The sequence below is a fragment of the Dromaius novaehollandiae genome, chromosome Z, assembly GCF_036370855.1.
Source record: "Dromaius novaehollandiae isolate bDroNov1 chromosome Z, bDroNov1.hap1, whole genome shotgun sequence".
Lineage (NCBI taxonomy): Eukaryota > Metazoa > Chordata > Aves > Casuariiformes > Dromaiidae > Dromaius > Dromaius novaehollandiae.
The window spans coordinates 42,684,275-42,699,291 of NC_088132.1; the positions used below are offsets into that span (position 1 = coordinate 42,684,275).

The following is a 15,017-nucleotide window of genomic DNA, read 5'->3' on the forward strand; positions in this document are numbered from 1 at the left end:
AGTCCTGTTCCTGGTAGCTTCTTGCTACAGGTTGAAACCAGATTGAGTAGCATCATGCTTTCTTTCAAAGTATGAAGATATTAGATGAAACACTTAGTTTAGAAGACCCAAGTATTCTTCCGGAAAAAAAATGAGTTAGAACTGTTTCAATGAGCTCTCTACCAACTCCTTGTACCTTTTACAAAAAACTGAGGTGCTAGTAATAACTGTTATGCAGTCGATATTGCCTTCTTGGGGTTCTTAACTCCTCTGTAAAGACAACTGTATATATATAAAAAAGACTTCTACTTAGCTTTTAATGATTCATTAAATTATTTTTGACACTACAAGCAGAAGCAAGCAGAAATAAACTTAAAGTTTAATTGTGAGCTCAATAACATAGTCTGTGCAAACACATGCCTATACATATGCAAGGAATGATGTAGAACTTGGTTATAAACGTTTGTTGGGGATAACAGGCTTAAGGGTATAAATAAGCAGCCATTCAAAATGGTATTTCAAGTATGCTATCCTGGCAAAGTAGTAAGATGCCAGGAATCTAGCTCCTATCAAAATGGCATAAACATGATATAAAATGCATGCACAAGCAAATCAAGAGTTCATTGTGATGTTGTGCTAGCAGCAATGGAAACTTTATGAGTGAACTTGGTATTATGAATATGGAAGAATAGTAGGTAGTAAAGAATAAACTTTTCTATAAAAGTATTAGTAGGGAAGGAAAGGCTTAATCTCATTTATCTTCTCCTCACAGATGCCATGCACAGAGCTTTTACAACCTTGGAGCATTGCTATATCAATTCTTGGCAATCTGTGCTATATTGTAATGTGGTGGGTTTGAAAATGTGCATATATTACAATACTAATATGTTTTACACGTTACATTAGCTGAGAAACATAGCTAGTTTGGTGTCCTAGAAAATACAAAAATATCCATACTACAGTCAACTTGTATATGACCTATGTAGTGTGCTATACGTAGGTATATGTTTTAACATCAGATATTCGGGATCATCTATCAGCATTTAGTGTAGGGTGCTTTGTTCTCAAAGACTGTGATAAAATCCATTTTTGTTTTTGAGGAATAGAAACATTTTGCTTCATTAACAGTTGCTTCATTTTGTATGTTTACTTGCAAAAACAAGGTAAGTTTTGAAAGTGTCAACAAACTTTACATGAGCTACTAGTATATGGCTAGCTGTTTACCCTAAATGGCTAGGAGGAGTTGCCATCAGGCACATCATTAACTCCCTGACTCAAACGCCAGAAGCCTGTGTTTAGAAACTATGTTATGCTGTATAGCAAAGTAAAAAACCAGGAGAGGAAAGTAGCTTGGGATTGTGGTGAGCACAGAAGGTGGTGGGAGCAGATGATAGAGAGGAACACCCATGGTGCTAGACCACACTCCACTTGCCTTCAAGGCAAAGTGGTACATTTGAGGATAAGCCCTGTGCAAGTAGTATTTGCACTTCAGTTCCAGCAGAACTGTTTACGTTTCCATGACCCAGTCTAATCTGGTCTTTCTATCCCTGTTTGGCAGGCCCAGCTCCTACAGAAACATCTTCTGCCCAGAGTCCTTTTACTGTACTTTCCTCCTTTGTCAGTTTTTCAGTTTATATGCATTTTTTTCACTTCTCTTCCTTTTGTTTCTCTTCTGATGTACGTCTCATTGTTCCTTTTCTTTTTTTCTAGATTTCACCTCTCTCCCGTACACTTACTGTGTCGTTCTGTCATCTGAACCTCAAACAGATCTGGTTTTCCTCCTCCCTTTTCTTTTGCCCTTTCCTTGTATTTTCCTCACTCCTCTCCTATACTGGAAGTAGAGCTTCTTTTCAGCCAGCTGAATGTTATCATGACCAAGTAACTTGAACTCAAAATATGATGTGGCAAAAAGTTAGACTGTTAGGTATACAGAGTAATGATGGATAATTAGCATTGCTATTCTCTTAAAAGCCATGTGAAATTTATACTAAGACTATATGAAAAGTTGCAGTACCAGTAGTTTAAAAATGTTATGAGAATCTCGTTTTCCTTGTCTGTCTTAAATAACTTAGGACTCAGGCAAGCTGAGTTCTTTAATTTCTTTGGTTTATTAAGTGACTTTCTGCCCCATGCAGTTCTCATTTACATTTTTTTGTGTTGTGAAGAAAGAATCAAAGACTATCAAATGATGCACACACAACATGTCAGTCGGGTGTAACTACACTTAGGAACACACTTCCAGAAAAAGGGCAAGCTTTCCAGATCTTCCTGTTTAGCTTGATTTGATATTTCCAGAAAATATGCTTTGTCATAGTGAGTTTTGGGGATCTATAGCAGGAAACGAGACCGTGTTCAAAGGGCTGTGATAAACAAGAAATCGGATAGGTGGGTTAGTGGTCCAGTCCAGCCTTCAACTCTGTGAACTGGAGCAATCCCTCTGTGAGCTCAGCCTCACTCGAATGTGGAGGTTGGCATAGCAGCTTGAGGGAATTCTTTCCATCCTCTGACTACAGAAAGGAAACTGGAGAGAAAGTCAAGGCAGGCAACGTGTGACATGCTTCAGGGTGTATTTTCACTTATCTGGTATCTGAGTGTACAAGACATATGACAAACTCTTTATTTCCTAAATCAGTTGCAGGGAGCTACTGAAATCCTGTTGTTTATGAAATCACCATAGATATGTATAGATACTAGAGAAACGTTTTCTTCTTCCACTTACCTACAATTCCCCTGTCACTGTAGCTCTCAATTGATGTTCTCCAGACAATTATTACTTACTACATTTTTCAAATCCACGCTACAGCTAGAGAGAGCTGTTCTTCCAGGAAGGGCAGTCCTCAGTACAAATTGCACTAGAAAGTTTTGGGATTTACAGATAAGTCAAAATTTGACATCTCACTGCATTCTACAGCTTATCTTATTATTTTAGTACAGATCTCACAATATTAGAAATCAAGTTAGCTATCAGAGAACTATAGCTCTAATTTAGAAACTATATTTAAGGTTAGCACTGAAGAGCTTAAATCCAAATGCAGCTGTAATATTTGGACATCAGGAGACAAATGGAATAAAGACTATATCTATTAAAAAAAATTGGACTTGGCTTTTTAAGATTAACATTCACAGCAATGAGTTTAATAACCTTTATAACAGTAGTTTTCTCATTCTATCAGCATACATGCTATCTTTCACTCATGGGTGGGAGATATTTCCTGTTAAAATACTGATCTTAATTGGTATCTGTGTCACTTTAATTAGCTCCTGACTGGTTGCCTCCCTTAATTGGCTTAGAGTTCTAGCTGGGGGGAATCCTTTCAGCCTATGTTTGGTTTGTCTAAATCAGAGTTTAGATATAGCATGTCCCTGAGTTTATTTCCAAAGTGTGTGGAGGTCTGGCGTAGTTGTATTTCCCTCTGGGAAACAGAACTGAGCATCTCTTGGCAATGATGCCCCCAAATACTTGTAGTCAGAATGCAGGGGAGAGCAGAGGGAAAGAAGAGATGATCATTGGAGGCACACATGATTTCAGTTGTGTTTGAACAGCGGGAGACTCGTAATCGGAGAGTTTGCTCTTGTTTGAGTAATTTGCCAGTTAGCATGGTCAGTCTATCACTGGGATGAAAGATGTTTCAGTAAGTGTATTCAGAACAACTATCTTTTGCAATAATATCAAAGTATATCTAATATCTTGTAACAGGAATAGCACTAGCTCCCTGAGCATGAAGGTTTTGGCACGTCATTGCTCATCGACTTACCCAAAGATACACTTCTGGAGCTTTTCTAGTGTGGCAAGAAAGAGCTCAGTCGTTCAAAGTCAATACTCTTTCCTTCTCTGCACTTTGAGCGTGGATCTACTCAGTCCCTTATTACGAACAAAGGTGATCATTTATTCTTTGGATAGTAGTCACTGAAAAAGATGTGTTTTTCTCCATAGGAAGCTCATCTCCTGAATGTCCATGGATCTTTATAGCCTCTATTTTTCCGCTGATTGGTACCACAGGGTAGCAATCTAAACTGTTATGGCATGAATTCAAGTCCTGGAGAGAATGTATTTCTTTCTCTTGGTAACTTAGATGGTTACGTCTTGCCACTCAATTGTCTTTACTATTAAAACATATTTAAGCTCTGCCAAGGAAGCTGAGCATAAGCAAAATAAAACAGGATAATCTGGTTCTTCTTTGCATAGGGATAACTTGTCAAAATCTCAACAGAAGCTCTGTAAAACCACATCACACACAAAATTAGACTTAACAAACAGTAGCTCATTCTTTTTTTTCTAAAGACAGGAATTTTTTCTTGTTTTGATAGAAGTGTTTTGATAGATTTTTCTGTTGCTAATTTCAGCTCTATAATTTACCATAAGCATTCTAAAAGCTTTATCTTATTCTTGGGGTGAAAAAGTACATTTAATACCATCTTCTCTTTGTTTAAAAACTTCATAGACGTGACTTATCTAAAAACAGTCCTATATTTTTCCCTCTCTTTCAATCAGAAAGTGAGAGATTTCAAAAAATCTTAATGATTTACTTAATCATTAAGTGCATGTTAAGCAGGGCTGCAATCTCCTAGGGTTTTGTTAAACAAAAAAAAAAGATTTTTTTTATGCCATGTTAATTCAGAGCTCCCAAAGGTGTTTATTGCCATAGTAATGGAAATAAATGTAATCAACTGTTCAAGAGTAATTTTGGGCCTTCTAATTTGTTTTCTGATTATTGCTGCTTTATAGATCTGAATTGTTGTTCTTAATTCAATGTTTCTCATATTTAAGTGGTCTTGACTGGTATTTCTTACTTCCGGGGCTCTCTAAGTGTATTAAGTACAATCTAAGGTCAAATCGCTATGTTTTTGGAGGAAATACAAAATTGGCTAACATATGAACAAGTTTATTATTAGTATGCCTTGGACCATGTGTTGTTATTGCCCAGTGGATGCATAAATGACTGATGTGTAGTAGTAACACATAGTTCAAAGAAATCTTTAGATGACAGCATCCATAAGTGGTTTTTTAAGTAAAACATATACTAGTGAAATGAGAAGTTTGAATTCATGCACATTTGTAACATGCTTAAGCTTCAGGTTCTGAATGCTGAAAAGTAGTATGTGGAAATGATTCTTGTTCCGTTGTCTGCTTCAGTCCCCCTTTTGGGTGGAAGGGGCACAAATAATATACCTGTGAATGGGATGTTAAACATCTTCTGGAGAACCTCTCTTGAAGGACTGTAAATGTCTGAGAGCAATTGTGAGGCAGTGATGTATGGGCAGGTGAGTGCGAGCTGAACCAGAGAAGTGCAGTGCTGCTGAAAGAGTTGCACTCTTTTTTTTTTTTTTTTTTCCTGTGAAGGCCCCAGTCCCTTCTGTACTATTGAACAGTATTCTTCATAGGAATCTTCTCTTCAGTGGAAGATGGAAAGCATTCAGGGTTGTATATTTAGCCCAGGATATATGTGCTGTTGTTTTCTGTTTTCATTTCATATTTCTTGCATTAGAACTCAGTGCTTTTCTCTGCTCTTTGTGTGAGCAGGAAGCTAAATCTGTATCTTTAACTTTTCACTAGTCCCCTGGAAGCCCACATGGGTGCGATATATGAATTGCTTTTCTACAGATTGGGAAATAACAGTGATAGGGAAGTGATAGTGGTAACAGTGATAATGGCTCAAAAAAGGCCATCATACCTCTTGCTACATGTTCAGCCACTGGTAGCAAACGTTTATGAGCAGAACTGTGTTAAGATTAATGAGAAACGAGGTATGCAAAACTTCCCTTCAGGCAGTGAGTCTTCTTGCTGATATATCAGAATATGGATGTAGGTCACTGCACATATAGAAGTGCCTGTGACTCCTGGTGTCTTGTTTATAGGATTGTGTTGAAAAATACTTGATTACAGCTAAAATTGTTTGTTATTATGAAGGTGTACTGGACCACAGTGACTGCATGAATCGTGCTGGGTGTCTCATTAACTAGGCAATGGACAAAAAACACCTTTATGCCCTAGTCCTGTACTTGCATGCCTGAGTTAAACATGTCCGTAAGTGTTTGTGTGATGAGAGCTTATGTCAGCAAGTTTTTCCTTTGCAGTGCTTGACCTGTGTTTTTTCTTTTAGAGGGAAGAAAAAAGCAGCTCAGTTTCCTAGTGGATTTGGAAAACAGATGACTATCTTAAGTTTCTTACAAATTCTGAGCTGGCCTGATACTTGAAATAGTTAGGCAGAGCTGGTCTCATGTAGCGTGGCACTCCAAGCAAAGCTTAGATGGGGTCTTACATTTCCCCCCCCCCCCCCATTCATAATTGTTTTCCTTCCTTGAGCTCCTCAATGTTCATATTACCTCCTAATTTAGATTACATCCCCTCTTCCTCTACTCTCCTGACAAATTTCCTCACCTTTTCAACCCAGGATCTCCTCCCAGTTTATAGCTGAAATTGTAGGTTCTGGTACTACTGATGGATCAGCTGCTAGCTGTGCTCTCAAGCAGTAGAAAGTTAAGAGCTGATTTTATGTGTTAGTGGCTCTGTGCCCCAGAAGACTGGCATTAGCTGAATGTGGTGAGTGCATATATTATATATTCTGTGTGGATCAATCAGCAAGTGTGCAGTAGCTTGATAGGGATCTTCAGAAACAGAGGACACTAAATAGTTTACTTGGACTGCTTGTACCCAAGACTGGTCTTCATTTAGCTTGCTCAGCTGTGGGATTGTGATCTAGCAATATGAACCATTTTTAAATTATACTTAAAAGTTTTAAGATGGATTTTGAGTTCACTCAGCCTTCCCTCTCACTTGATTAATCAGTGATTTATACATATATAATGACTGTAACTGACTTAAGGGGTAATTTATGTCATGATGTGCATGATATATGGATCCAAGTAGACTAAAGAGAAAGAAAAAGGAACCATCTGTTCCCTGGAAGACTGTCCATTGTCAGAAGGATTCAAGGATTGTGTTTAGAAAGAGCAGGAATAAATTTACTTAAATCTCTTGTGCTGTTTGGATGACATTCTTATTGGGTATATGTAGTCCAACAAAGTTAGGAGCTTGTTTTCAAGCTTTTGCATTACTTTATGTTATGTAATTTGTTCAAAAGGCTATATTTTTATGAAGATATATAATACTGGTTATGCAGGTCTCGGTCTAATAAATCTGTCCTGTGTCCTGATGTGCACAGTGTTTATGGAAAGTACTGTTTTTGCACATATAGGATGTAACACAGAGATCCCGAGACTCCCTTGCACAAATTTACACACAGCCTGCACCAAACAAGGAGCTGGAGGTGGTGTCTCCTGGGAGCAGCAGGGACTCATTTAGAGCAGAAGCTTAAGCACAGAGATGTCATTCCCTGAGCCTCTTACCTACCTATCTAGTGTTTGTCAAGTGAGAAATCTCCTTATGCCCTACTCCTATGCAATGGGAGCAAGTTAACTATCTAAGGAAAAACATTTATACACATACTTAAATTTGCACATGCAAACTTTGTGTGTGCTTCAATAGGATGACTCATGTATGCAAAGCTAAGCAAATGCACAAGTACTTGTGAGGGCTTAACTTTCTGCGTGAGAGGGAAAAGTCATGGCATATAGATGTGTGTAGCAATTGAGATACACAGGTGGACTAGTGTGAAGTCCAGCAACTATATACAGCAGACAACTGCAACTTTTGGTTTTTTTATTAATATACTAGTATAGGGCTGTTGGTTTTTAAACCAAATATATCTGTAGCAAGCCTCAGTATTTAACAGCGCATTTGGGAAAACATTTCCTGCTGAGGCTACTTTTAAGCCGGCCTCTTCTGGACCCTCACCGGTGTGTGTCTAACGCTTGAAGCGCTTCCCCGAAAAGCAGGGAGGGGGAAAAAAAAAAAAAAGCCCCCCGCCCTGGGGCCACTTTCCCCGCAGCCGGAGCCCGGCGAGCCGCGCCCGACCGCCCGGGGCTGCGCGGCCCCGGCGCCCCCGCCGCCGGCCCAGCAGGGGTCACTGCTGCCGCGGCGCGGGGCCGCTCGCGCCGGCAGGGGAGCGGGTGGCAGGAGCCGGCGGGGGGCGAGCCCGCGCGGGGCGGGCCGGGGTCGGGGCCGGGGCAGCCGCTCCCCCCGCCGCGGGAGCCGGCTCAGCTGAGCGCGGCCTCCCGGCGGCCGCCCCGGCAGCAGGGGCAGCGAGGGTCCGGCTGTGCCCCGGCGGCGCCGATGCCTGGTGGGATGCCGCGAGATGCGACGCGACGCGACGCGACGCCGCGGCGCCCCTAGCCCCGGGCCGACTCCGCGGGCTGTGGCGCTGCTGGGGCCGGGGCGAGCCGGCGGAGCGTGGTGCTGCCGGGGCAGGCGCTGAGCCACCGGCCCGTGGGCGGCGGCGGCTCCTCCGCGGGGCAGGTGGCGCCTGCCGGCCCCCGCGCCGCGTGCGTGCCGGTGCCGGTGCCGCTGCGCTCCGCGCCCGCCCGTCGTGGGGGAGCCCGCCCCGCGCGGAGGACGGCACCGGCGGAGCGGCGGCGGGTTTCCCCTCGGTTGGGTCGACCCGGCGCCCGGCAGCGCTCCCTCCGCCCCCGCTGAGGCAGCCGGGGGAGGAGGCGAGCCGCGGCGGCAGACAGCACCCTCCGCACATGGCCGCGGGCCGCCGAGGGACGCCAGCCCCGCGCCGGCCGGCCACCGCCGCTGCCGCCGCCCCGCTCCGCTGGGAGGGCCCCGCGGCCCGAGGTAACGCGCTCGCCGGACGGGACCCTCCCGCCGCGGCGGGGGCGCTCCCCGGCGCCCGCTCCTCCACACAAAGGGGAGGCGAAGCAATGTGCGCGGCGCGGGGCGGCTCGGTGCCTTCCCGGCGCGGGGGGGCGGCCGTGGCAGCGAGCCGGGGACGCGGGCTGCGCCCTGGCTCCTTCCTACCGCGGCCGTTTTCTCTCGCTTCTCGCAGGACGCTCCCGGCACTTCCCGTCCAGGCTGCTCCGCGGGATGGCCGCGGCGGAGGGCGGCCCCGCGGGGCCCCGCGCCGCGCCCTAGCACCGCCGGCCTCCCGCTGCCGCGGCGCGGCCCGGCTACGGCCCAGCCCCTCGCCGCCGCCGCCCGGGGCGCTTCCCTCCTCCCCGCCTCGTCCCGGCCATCGCAGCAGGCATGGGCTGCTTCTGCGCTGTCCCGGAGGAATTTTACTGCGAAGTTTTGCTCCTGGATGAGTCCAAGCTGGCCCTGACCACGCAGCAGCAGGGCATCAAGGTAGGGGCGGGCGGCGCCCGCCGGGGCTGCGGCGCGGGGGAGCCGGGCCGGGTGCCGAGGGGCGCTCAGCTCCCCTCGAGGTGAGCAGCCGAGAGGGAGCGGGGCGGGGAAGGGGGCTCTCGGGACCCTCGGGAGGGGCAAAAGGATCGAGAGACTTTCGCTGCGGCCTCTCCAGGGGCAGATGGGTCGGGAAGACGCGTGTCGGTGGCCGGACGTGGCTTTGCAGAGTTTACTTTCAGATACTCATTTAAATGAGCAGGTGCCAAGCGCTCTGGAGGACCCGGGGTCCTTCGTACAAGTGCTTTACTGTACATGCTGGAGAAGAAAAGTCGGAGGCGGTGTGCAGGGCTGCGGCACCCCCCCGTCGAGTCACTGCCCTCCCCGCGCCCCGGTGCCGGCTGCAGGGGCAGCGCCCGGCGCCGCCGCCGCCCCGGGGCGCTGCCCCGCGCGGGGGCCGGTGCCGCTTCGCCGCCGAGCCCCGCGGCTGGCAGCCCGGCCGGTGGGAAAGTCGTGCGGTGCAGCAGATGAACTCTTCAAAGTAGTCATCTGCCAAGCTCTAATGAGTGCTGACAGAGCATGTGAAAACTGAGATTTTTCTAAAGACCCTTAACTCGGTCCGGTTTGGTTAAGCCTGGTGACAGCAAATGGCATGTCTCAGACACTTGGAGCTCTTGTTCCAACGCACAGGGGCTTGAATTTATTTGCAACATAAGACCGTAGTTTCCGTGTTGGATCGGGAGGGAAAAAAAGGTTTTCTAAATTTATTCTCAGAAATGGCTAATCTATTTTAGCTGAGACATCCAAAGAATAAAAACCATCCTGCAATAGCCTGTAATGTTTCAGCTTGAGTGATTAGTCTTGTGAAACAACTGAGGAAAAAAAAATCTGAAGAGGAAGAGGGGGAGCCAGAATAAATTTATCTGTAATCTGTGGCACTACCATCTCTGCATGTATTGAGGATTGCCAGGATTTGCAGAATCAAGTGTCTGTAAATGGGCTCATAAATCCGTATTTATCACAGAGTAGTAAGCAAATCCCTAGGCAGGCACTGAACTCAAACATGACTGGGACTTTGGAATTTAAATTTAGACACTTCTGAAAAGCTTACCTTTATAGGTGCAGATGCGGGTGTATATATTATTCATGTATATACACTTTTGTTGCTTGTAAATGTGCAGTCGGGTTATTAAAAGAATAATCTGCCAAGATAGTCCTAGGGTTGGCTTCCTGAATCCAGACCTTGAAAGGTGATGGGTTTATGCAGTGTCCAATAAAAATTAATGCCTCAATGGGAAAGAAAGGGTCTGGAGGTATAACTTACTCTTGAGAGTGTATAACTTGCAATGTTGGGAAGGGACTAGTTTAGCTCAGAGTATGGTTTCCTATCATAGGGTGGCATGATGCTGAAGGTTTGGTCCTGTTCTACCTGCCCCTTCTTTGTGTTGAATCTAGCCATCAAGTGGTTTTAAATGAGTTGGAAAGCTGTATTGGTCTGACAGAAAAGTAATAGTTTGTTAATATTTTGGGGTAGGTGCTGGGATTGCACAGCAGGGGACATTAGGGAAAGGAGATCCTCCCTTTCTGTAGCAGTCTGGTTTTTGGATTAAATTTGTATAATGTGAAACCACACCCTAGTGCTGTAGCTCCGTGAGCCTTTGAAGGCTTGCAGAAAGGAACTGCACAGCCCTCCCCAGCTGCTCATTTCCACCTTTGTGTTTCTCCTTTGCCTTTGTACCCGCACAAGTGTTTGTACAGCTGCATGTGAAGAGCGTTGCAGGTCCAGCTGAAGAGTAACCATTGGTTTTCCTTTTGCTGCGTTAGTCTTCAGCTGGGTCAGTGCCCTGATTCGCTTCACAGCTGGAGGAGGGCAGAACTGGCTCTTTCAGCTGAGTCCTGGCTTAAGCTGCTTGGAAAGCTTCTGTGTTGCTTTTATTCTAGGGTTTTACATTGAAGTTGTGTGGTGATTTCTTAGTAAAACAGACTTTTTAAAATTTGTGATATTCTGTAATTTGCCATTTTAAGCTTGAAAAAAATCATATGTATAAGCCTTTTCTGAATGTTTTATTTTAATACCTTTGTTAGCATACGCATATCGGAAAAGGAGGGGTCTCATTTTACTTGTTTTTATAATACTCATTTTTATCTGTACAAGGTACAGATTATAAATGTTTTTAAGTATTTTATTCTGAATCAAAGATGTTCTTGGAACTTCAAATTCTGGATGTGGTCTTTCTTCTGTCTTCACACTTTTAATTGGGTTTATAACTATATAGGAAACTTAAGTTTTTGATACTGTTTTACAAATTTTGAACTATTACAAGAGCAGAGATTTTAAGTGGTTATAAAAGCAACTTTGTTCCCTTTTTCTTCCCCCAAGCAGATGCATGTCTGCTAGAAATGAAAACCACAACTTAATAGCTATTTACTGTCTATGTTCTTACTTGATTGTAGTGGATTTAGTCCTGTTATTTGCTTCAAAGGGTGGAAGACTGAGCTGTCTGACCGTAGGAGTCCCAGGCAGCTTGATTTCTTCAGTGAATCTGAATTAAAGGCATAAAGTGGGTATTTGTACCAATGTCAAGTTTAGAAAATGCATTGCTTAGTTTGCATTAGAGTTCTGGCTTGCTATGTTTGACAGCAACCGCAAGCAGCAAAATATGGCATTTGTGAACTACCATTTTTTATTAATGCATTCTTGTTACTACAGAAGTGGGCTTCAAGTTGTACTTCAGATTAACACACTGAGCAGAGGAGGTGCAAGATTAAGGCTTCAGCTGCAATTTAGAGATACTTGACTCTTCTCTGTGGATTTTAAAGAGCTTGTCAGGGAAAGCAAAGGATTGTTTTTCCTGCTTCCAGGTGGGGAAGTTGAGGTGCAGCGAGGTCAAGTGACTTTTTCAAGGTCATGCAAAGAGGTCATGCATCAAAGTTGGGAATAAAGTTCCCAGGCCTCTGGGTTGGTAGCACTGGCCAGGCTGCCTTGGGCCACTTTGTCTGGAGGTGCTAGTGCTGATCTTTTCTTTGTAATTGCTCAAATGGACTTTTGTTTCTTGTATTTTGTTTCTGTTTTCTCACTGTTACCAGTGCTGCCTTGCTGTTCTGCCTTTATGTCTTTGTGGCTTAAGATAAGAGCATTATTGTGTGAAAATATGGAAGTCGGTTGTCCGGTCTTAGGTTTACTGCAGGCTGATGATAGCTAGATAATCAGGAAAGGGCACTGAATGTCTTTTTTTTTTTTTTTTTTTTTTTTTTTTTTTTTTTTTTAATGTTTACCTGAAACACATTCATGGAGAGAGAGACTTTGGATAGTACGTATTTTGAAATAATCAAGCAGTGGCAGTTCCTAGTCCAGAATATTTTGGATTTAGAGGCTATTCTCCAGTTCTGGGATGAAATGTCTAACCAAGGTATATGGTATCAGATTGAGGCATCTTTTACTACTGTCAGATGGAGTAAGCTCTAAGAAGGGTGTTCAGGATACCAGTCAGGAAACAGGTTGTTACAAGCCTTGTACTCCAAATAAGATAAGAATGAAGCAAAATAATCACTTTTCCAGGACTGTTATTTTGACTAGTCTTCACATAGCTAAACAATAATTTAGGCAGGTTTTATAGTAAGATATTACCTTCTAAGTAGATACAGCTTATTTGTTGATGTCACGAAACATGTCAGTAGTGTTTTGATACTGTACCTGACTGCAGATGGGTTGTGTGCATTCTGTGTGTTCGCTTCCTTAAGAATTGGAGTAAATGTCCTTGCAGAAGGAAATTGGTGTTTTGTTGCAAAAATTTGTTGTCAAAAGTTGAGGAAGGCTCTGTGGGTCCTTAGAAAATACTGCTGTGAAACATACTAGTTTGCAGTTACCTATTTCAGCAAAAACTGGAATCCTGTAAGATATATGTAAACAGGAACCTTGTCAATTTTTCTACTTATTTTATTTGAAAATGTTATTTTAGGCAAGCATGTTTGTTTTCTTCTTCCTGAAGAAGTTCAAAATATTTTGAAACATTGCTATTTCATGTTTACATCTCTTTGGTTGGAATAAAGGTCTTCACAAAAAAATTAACTACTTCTCTAGTGCACAAACCAGATAGACTAAAGCTTTCTGGTAACTGCACTTTTGAAGTATTCCCTGAAATTCCTCTCTGAGCACTATTTCCGTGCCATTTAAGTCCTATTTAATGTGACACATTTGAAAACATGCTAACAGTGAAGTTTCATAATAAGAGAAGTGATAGGATAGTTGCACTAATTTTTCTTGGAAGATTCTGTTTACAGTAGATGTTAAGGTAACAGTATTTTATTCAGTAGTACCATCTAACAGTGATTTTCTGGACAGCTTATCACTTACTTAGCATTTTAAGGCATTAAAGGGTTTTGTGACATACAAGTTGCGTGGTCCTCCATACGGAGTTACGCTTCATGGTTTATAAGCATACAGTTAGAGGCCAAATCTCTATATAATGTACTCGGGCACAATTTCCAAGGAACATGTGTGGCATTTAACTGGGAAGTAAGCAGACTGATTTTTCTGCATGACGGTCTACTGAGAATTCAACAAAATGGGATCCAAGAATTTAAAAGCAGGCTTCATCATCTCAACATACAAAAAAAAAAAAAAAAAACAAAAAACAAAAACCCACCACACAAACCACACACAATACCCAAAGTAGTGAGTGACTGAGGTTAGGATCTTTCTTAAGTGACTAGATACATGTTTAAAAAAAAAAATCTGAGTTCATCAAAACATGATACATTTTGTAAAGAAACTTCTGGAATATATGACAGTATGATTTAGTATAATATATTGAATTGATAAACATACCATTTCTTAGCATATTTTCTTGGATTATTCTCAGTGAGTTTGCAAAGATAATGTCTTTTTTTTTCCCCCACTCCGTGATGAAGATATTTTTTTGAGGCAGTACAAAATGCCCCAGGCTTCACGCCTTGAAAGTAGACTGTGTGCAGAAAATTTGGGATGTGCTTCTGGAGTAATCTGATGTAACTCTAGGGACTCCAAGAAGTCAATATATGAATGATAATCTCTTTTTTTCCTGATGTAAATGCATAATGAATGCATACGCCAGTAGAAGATAGATCCCTGTGAATAGGAAGATCTGATATTTTGTTAATGACTCTAACAGAGTTGGCATTCAAAGTGAAATTGGTAGTTGTTTGCCAAGTGAATATGGAATATATCCTTTTTGATAGTGATTTTTTTGCTGTTGTATATTTCTGCACTTCTAAAAAAATCAAAATATCTTTCTGTGATAAATTTGCTTTTTATGCAGGTGTATTTTCAGAAATCTTAAAAATCTCTTTTATGGTAGATTATAGCTGCTTTCCATCTATGACAATTTTGGACTGTGTGGTTTGCCTCCTTGTGCTACTGAACTGTAATATCAATGTTCAAGCATGTTAAATCTGTATTTTTTTCTTTTGCCTTATTTGGTATGGATTAATTGATACTTTCTAGACAGAAATTCTTCTAGATATTCAGAATATTACTTTGAAAAGTTAGTAAAAGGTAAACTAATAAAAGGACAGAATCTTGAAATCTCTTAAAAAAAAAAGCAGTGGTTTAAAAATACTATTTCTAAGTCTTGTTTGCAACCTCGTTTTTTTCTTTTGTTTACAAAATTACAGTCTACTGTTATGTGTGCATCTTTTGCACAGCAGCAGGGAAACTGAACAGATAATATCATCAAGCTCCCAGGGTAAGTAAATACGTATTTTCTTCTTGAATGTCATTGATATAATGCATCTAAGGGTTGTTTGTAACAGTGACAGTGAAAATAAACAGAAATGTGGATTAATTATACTTCATAGAACTTACATGCTTGCAAAAAGA

At 42.6% G+C, this 15,017-nt stretch overlaps 1 protein-coding gene across 3 annotated transcripts in view; it reads left to right on the forward strand.

Annotated features, from left to right (window-relative positions):
- Positions 1-8,529: 8,529 nt before the first annotated feature.
- The window catches only part of LOC135325036 (band 4.1-like protein 4A), a 142,272-nt gene continuing 135,784 nt past the window's right edge, over positions 8,530-15,017 (forward strand). For all 3 annotated transcript variants that reach the window (XM_064502400.1, XM_064502399.1, XM_064502401.1), the window contains exons 1-2: positions 8,530-8,656; positions 8,868-9,163. In XM_064502400.1, the coding sequence (XP_064358470.1) occupies positions 9,065-9,163 (99 nt within the window). In that variant the 5' untranslated portion in view covers positions 8,530-8,656; positions 8,868-9,064. The remainder of the gene's footprint in view (positions 8,657-8,867; positions 9,164-15,017) is intronic.